This window comes from Grammomys surdaster, unplaced genomic scaffold (assembly GCF_004785775.1).
Source record: "Grammomys surdaster isolate TR1022 unplaced genomic scaffold, NIH_TR_1.0 64, whole genome shotgun sequence".
Taxonomy (NCBI): domain Eukaryota; kingdom Metazoa; phylum Chordata; class Mammalia; order Rodentia; family Muridae; genus Grammomys; species Grammomys surdaster.
In genome coordinates, this window is record NW_021604566.1 from 16,184,372 (window position 1) to 16,191,191 (window position 6,820).

Here is a 6,820-nt window from a genome sequence, read left to right on the forward strand (position 1 = left end):
AGAGAGAGAGAGAGAGAGAGAGAGAGAGAGAGAGAGAGAGAGAGAGAAGCGGCTTACAAGGTATACTCTAGGCAAGGGAGTAAGGGGGACAAAGAACAGGATGGGGACTCTATCAACTATCGATAGATAAGGTCAGTCATCAGCGGAGCATTCTGCAGTTTTTCCTGGAATGTCCCGGGGCAACAGTTCTCTAAGAACAGGAAATTCTTTCTTAGCTGAAGGTCAGATTCTCCCAAAAGAGACAGTTTCTCATTAAGCAACTTTTGTTAGCTGGGATGGTGGTCCAGGGTCGCCAACAAGAAAGAGCAGATACTCTATAAACTACAGTATTGAGTTTTATCCTGTTAAACAGCATACTTAGACATTTAAAATTACTAAACCTTGAAGCATCTCCTTGCTATTGCGTGTTCTTGGTTAATTCTATATTTATGATAGTTGATGTTGGCTGCTAAATAGGTATTTTCTTTACATAAACCTGTGTGTTGGTTTGAGGCATATTTTGACAATATTAAGGGCTAGCAAATTATGTTACAATGTAGGCATTATAGCTAAGAGACTAGAGGAATTTGATGTTTTGTCTGCACAAATACTAAGAATTTTGGTCAAATGGATTTGACAAGTCAGAGGAAATTAGGGGTTCCTATATAGTGTGTATGTATGTGTGTATAAAACCTAGAGCTTGATTTTTGTGAGATTGAATTTGTATATTGCATTTAGATATTAAAAGATGTTCAAATATTGCACTAACTATGGCCAAATCTTCAGACTTGATATTTGGAATCAGAATGATTTTTTAGGAGCTAAATTTAGTAAGGCAAAAATAATTTTGAATAGTATTAGACCATCTATTTAGATAATCACTTTTTCTTAAAGGTAGGTAATATATTCATCTTACAGTTGTGAGAAGTTAGTATGTTTAGGGTTATAAACTTGAACCTTGTTCTCATTTCAGAATGCACTTGAGATTAGTCTTTGGTAACTTCCAGTTTCTTAGTATGCTTTCTGCAGTTTTTAAATGTGTCCTATATGTTAAAATGGTTGAATAGTGAACTTTAGAAGTCAGCCATGCCATATTTAGTGTGACTTTGGGGAAAAGTTACACTTCTAAGTCCAAGTTTTGTTTTAACTTGGGGAAATGACAAATAGTGGTAATATTCCTCTCTTACAGTTGTGGAGTTTGTTTTCTTTTAATAATTTATTTAAATTTTTTTTAAAGATAGAATCTCACTATGTAGCTACAGCTTGTCTGGAACTTCCTATTTAGACCAGACTGGCCTCAAACAGATATCCACCTGCTTCTTCTTGAGTGCTAGGATTAAAGACCTGTGCCATCATGCCTTATGAGGTTTTGTAAAAAAATATTTTTTGTGTATGAATGTTCACCTGCATGTATATATGTACACCATTTATGTGCCTGGGAGGCCAGAAAAGGGTGTCAGGTCCCCCAGAATAGTCAGTTGTAAGCCACTCTGTGGGTGCTGGGAACCCAAGCCAGGCAAGTGTGTTTAACCCCTAAAGGATCTCTCCACCCTCTAGTGAAATTTTAGAGGGACGTTTTATACACTATCACAATCTAGTGTTGTTTTTAGATGCTCATTACTCTGGCTACTTAGTATCATCTAATTCATTATCATGGAGGCTTCATTCTTTAAAATGTCCCTTCCTTCTCTCCTTCCTTCCTTCTCTCCTTCTTTTCTTTCTTCCTTTTTTTTTTTTAACCCCATACAATTCAGACTCTGAACTTGTAGCCCAACTTATTTTTGGAGATAGTGTTTCTCACTGAACCTATAGCTTGCTGATTTGCCTTCCCCCAGTTGCCTTTAACTCATCTTTTTTTTGCAGGTACTCTTCCTTTCCCTATAGTCTTTTTTTGCTTTCATTTCACATATATTCTGGTACCATCTAATGTTCCCATCTGATTAATATTGAGACTATTCTGAGTAGCTTCTTTTTTTTTTTTTTTTTTCGAGACAGGGTTTCTCTTTTTAGTCCCTGAGTAGCTTCTTTAGGCATGCCTACATATACAGACTCAGTGCTTATTTAAACAATTTAAATGAAATTCTTTAGCTTACATATTACATTCTTTTGTAGTGAGGATGAGGATGATGACCTTCAATATGCTGATCATGATTATGAAGTACCTCAACAAAAAGGACTGAAAAAACTCTGGAACAGAGTAAAATGGACAAGAGATGAGGTAATTACATGGCAAGATTTTATATTTATCAATTAATAGTATTATAGTCATGAAAGGAATTATGAAAACAATGTGAGGGAAATTATCAACTTAGTTGTGCATTCTTTTTAAAAAAGTCAGTGACATGAACAGTTGTTTGGTTTTGGGATTGACTGAAACAGTATAATAATGGAGGAATTCGTGTAATAGTGACTTTAGTTCTTCTCAAAACAATTACCAGGTATGACTTAAGACGATGAGAATGTCACATACATACCATGGGTGGAGGAAATATTTCTAATTTTTATGCCTCTCAATAGGATGACAAGTTAAAGAAGTTGGTTGAACAACATGGAACTGATGATTGGACTCTAATTGCTAGTCATCTTCAAGTAAGTGAAATGACACGTTGTATGTCTGTAGCAATATGTCTTTATTTAAGGCATTAGTTTATATATTCTATTTTTTAGAAATGTGTCTATAGTTTAGGGTTCATTCCTTAAAACATCTGGTTAAATTATTTTCTGGTATGTTTGTAGTTGTTTGCTAATGGTTTAGAAAGTAATTTTCTGCCGGGTGATGGTGGCACATGCCTTTAATCCCAGCACTTGGGAGGCAGAGGCAGGCGGATTTCTGAGTTCGAGGCCAGCCTGGTCTACAGAGTGAGTTCCAGGACAGCCAGGGCTACATAGAGAAACCCTGTCTCGAAAAAACAAAAAAAAAAAAAAAGAAAGAAAGAAAGAAATTTTCTAATATAGGTTGAGTACCTCAAATCCAAAAATCTGAAATCTAAAGTGCTTCAAAATCTACAACTTTTACTGATAGAGAGCCACAGTAGAATGTTTTACACTTGACTTAATGTAATAAGTCACAGTAAAAATGCCAGATATACTTAAAATGTTACTATTATTAGATTATGTATATATGAAGCATAAATGAGTTTCCATCCCCAAGATGTATCATTTTATGTATATGTACATATTTCTAGGTCTCCAAACTGAAATCAGAAACAATTTTACTCTCAAAAAATTTGGATAATTGCTGCTGCTTAACTTGTAAAGCATTTATCCAGAGGCCTAAAAGGACTTTTACTATAAAACAAAAATGGCATTAACTTTTGGTAGAACTTCAGAAATATTTATGATAAGTGGTTTTATTTTTTAATTTTTGTATGTTGAAAATTAAACTTAGGACCTTGCAAACTCAGGCAAGCCCTTTACTACTGGTCTATGTCCTCAACTGTGATACATGTTAAAATATTTTGAGAGAATTTTACTATTAAAACATTTTAACAGTTAACGAATAAAATCAAGAAAGTTGTTAGGCTTATCACCTAACACATATGTTTTTGAGTATTTTTATTGGTTTTTTTTTTTTTTGAGATGAAGTCTTGCTATGTACTACTGGGTAGCCTGGAAGTCACTATGTAAATCAGGATGGCCCCAAACTCATAGATATCTGCTTGCCTTTTTCTCCTGAGTGATGGGATTAAAGTTGTGAAGTATCACACCTAGCTATTTATGTATTTATTATTTTATATTATGCTTGTTCATCATACACTTTTTTGGCATGTAATTTTATAAAATATGAAAGTACTTCTGTATGTACTCATTCGTTTCTTAGAGCATTGTGAGTTGTTAGATAAATTATCTATATTTTAAATTTTATTGTTGATTTCTTTTTTCTTTTTAAAGATTTATTTATTTCATGTATGTGAGTACACTGTCGCTGTCTTCAGACACACCAGAAGAGGGCCATCAGATCCCCATTAAAGATGGTTGTGAGCCACCATGTTGTTGCTGGGAATTGAACTCTGGACCTCTGGAAGAGCAATCATTGCTCTTAACCACTGAGCCATCTCTCCAACCCTCTCATTGTTGATTTCTTTGGTTTCAGAAACAGGGTTATCTGTGTTTTTTGTTTGTTTGTTTATTTGTTTTTGATTTTTCTTCATATAATCATAGTATCTCAGTGTAACCTGAAAACTGAGAATCAAATAATTGGAGGAAAACCGATTATAGAATAATCTAAATTATATTCAAATGTCAACTTTGTTAATTTAGAGAAAATACTTCTTTGGCCTTCTGCTACTTGCTTCTATAGTATTTTGAGAATTACAAATATAAAGAATAGTTGGCACAGTTCCTGACATTTAGTAGGTAGTCAGTAAAAAGCAAACTAAATTAGAAGTTATGTTACTAGATTTTTACTGGTATTGATACAAGGTTACATGAAAGTTATTTTGAAGAAAGTAGTTGCTTTAAATGGACCAGCATTGATATATAGAAGCCATAATGAAGAAGCTCAAATTAAATAAAAGTAATGAAGTCTAGTGGTACAAAGGCATTAATAGAGAAGATGTTTCTATGCATCCATTATATATTTTTAGATAGTCTATAGTCTTGCATATGACCACATAGTTTTATAAATTGTAAATTGGTAACAAAATAGGTATTATCATTTATTGTTATCCTTGCAATACTTTGTAGATAGTTGGTCATAAACATGAAAACAAGACTTTATTTATTTATCACTTTTAGAATTAAAGCTGTTTCATTTTCTCTGTGTGTGTGTGTGTTAGTTACTGGGATTAAACCTGGGGCCTTGTGCACGCTAGTGGAGCACTCTACCCTAGAGCTGCATCCCCAGTTCATATTTTAAAAAGTATCAATCTGCCTTTAATCCCAGCACTTGGGAGGCAGAGGCAGGTGGATTTCTGAGTTCGAGGCCAGCCTGGTCTACAGAGTGAGTTCTAGGACAGCTAGGGCTACACAGAGAAACCCTGTCTTGAAAAACCAAAAACCAAAAAAAAAAAAAAAAAAAAAAAAAGTATCAATCTTTAACCTACCTAGTCGAAGTATAATGTATATCTTCTATAAAAATGTTTCATGTTTTATTGATAATTCGAAAGGCATAATTTATAAATGTACTGTTACTACCACATAGAGCCTAGTGATGCCTTTATGATTCTTTTAAACTTGTATGAATTTGAGCTAATACGTTTAAAGTCTTATATCCACTTCTTATAGTTTATTCCTGTCATTTATTTCTCAATTCTGGATTAATGTTTTATGGACTATGTCTTGGTGCTTGCTGTATTATAAGGATAGTAGTATAGAGGTAAGATATATATCTTAGTTTCAAATATATTGTTTTTAATTTGTAGTCTAAACCTATGATTAATTGAAAGAACAGAATTGGGATTTTAGGCATGTAAAATAAGCATTACATGTAAAAGTTTGTTATTTAATATGTTGTTGATTCATATTTTCTTCATATGGGTATACTTAAATTTGGGGTAATTTACTTTCTGGGAGACATTTATTCAACAATAAAATTGTTTAAATTTTTTCAGAATCGTTCTGATTTTCAGTGCCAACATCGATGGCAGAAGGTTTTAAATCCAGAATTGATAAAGGGTCCTTGGACTAAAGAAGAAGATCAGAGGGTAACATATTCAGAGTCTTTGAAAAATTTTTCATTTATTTATTTGTGTGTATATGTTTGGGGACATATGTGTATCCATCCTTATGCCACAGCTCACATGTGGAGGTCAAACATGTTTGGGTCTCTGGGGATCAGGTAGGTCATCAGGTCATGGCAAGTGCCCCTTGTTCATATTCTTTATGTTCACTCTACCATGGAGCCATTACTTGCCCTTTGTTCATATTTATGTTCACTGTACCGATTAGATTTATTTTATTAACGTGGTGTAACACGAATTTTTTTTTTTTTTTCTTTCGAGACAGGGTTTCTCTGTGTAGCCCTGGCTGTCCTGGAACTCACTCTGTAGACCAGGCTGGCCTTGAACTCAGAAATCCGCCTGCCTCTGCCTCCCAAGTGCTGGGATTAAAGGCGTGCGCCACCACTGCTGGGCCAGGTGGTGGTGTTTCTTAAGGCAATATCATTTGGCATTTATTTTTTAGACATGGGGAGTCTCATTGGCCTTAAGCTTGCCAAGTAGGGCTGGGTTGGTGGGCCTGTGAGCATCATGGATCTGCCCTTCTGCCCACCTATTGCTGAGATTGCAGGTGTATGCCACTATGCCCAGCTTTTAAAAATGTTGTTCTGGGCATGGAACTCATGTCTTCCTGCTTGCAAGGAAAGCACTTTAATAACTGAACCATTTTCCCCACCACATTAAGTTTGTTGGCACTATTCTTTGGAGTCTATATGCATATGAATCGAATTGAATGTCTTGAAATGTAGCTTTTTCTCCACTCAGGCAAGGATAAGTGAAACAATTAGTACAGTCCTTTTTCAGAGCTTTATTCACAAAAGGAAAAATACTTTAAAGTTCAGTCTAGCAACATTTAAGGCATAGTTTCCTGTCAAAATTTAACATTAAAATTTTTAATTTTATTTTCACACTTAAAAACTTGATATGTAAGGAAATCACTCTTAATTTACCTCTTGACCTTAAATGAATCTCATGATTAAATAAATATTAGAACATCATGTTTCTAGAGGGTTTATAATAAAAAGCAATTATTTGCGCAATAAAAGTTGGTGTTTTTTTTTTTTTTTTTTTTTTTTTTTTTTTTAGGGGTTTTTTTGTTATTTTGGGTGTGGTGGGACGCAAACCATAGACCACGCGGCCCCCCAACACAGAAAAAAAACACAGTCCCCAGCCACCCAACTGGG

General features: G+C 34.4%; 1 protein-coding gene across 3 annotated transcripts in view; it reads left to right on the forward strand.

Annotated features, from left to right (window-relative positions):
* Positions 1 to 6,820, forward strand: part of Mybl1 (MYB proto-oncogene like 1) — a 36,456-nt gene that overhangs the window by 7,095 nt on the left and 22,541 nt on the right. For all 3 annotated transcript variants that reach the window (XM_028769491.1, XM_028769499.1, XM_028769508.1), the window contains exons 2-4: positions 2,092 to 2,197; positions 2,497 to 2,568; positions 5,532 to 5,624. In XM_028769491.1, the coding sequence (XP_028625324.1) occupies positions 2,092 to 2,197; positions 2,497 to 2,568; positions 5,532 to 5,624 (271 nt within the window). The remainder of the gene's footprint in view (positions 1 to 2,091; positions 2,198 to 2,496; positions 2,569 to 5,531; positions 5,625 to 6,820) is intronic.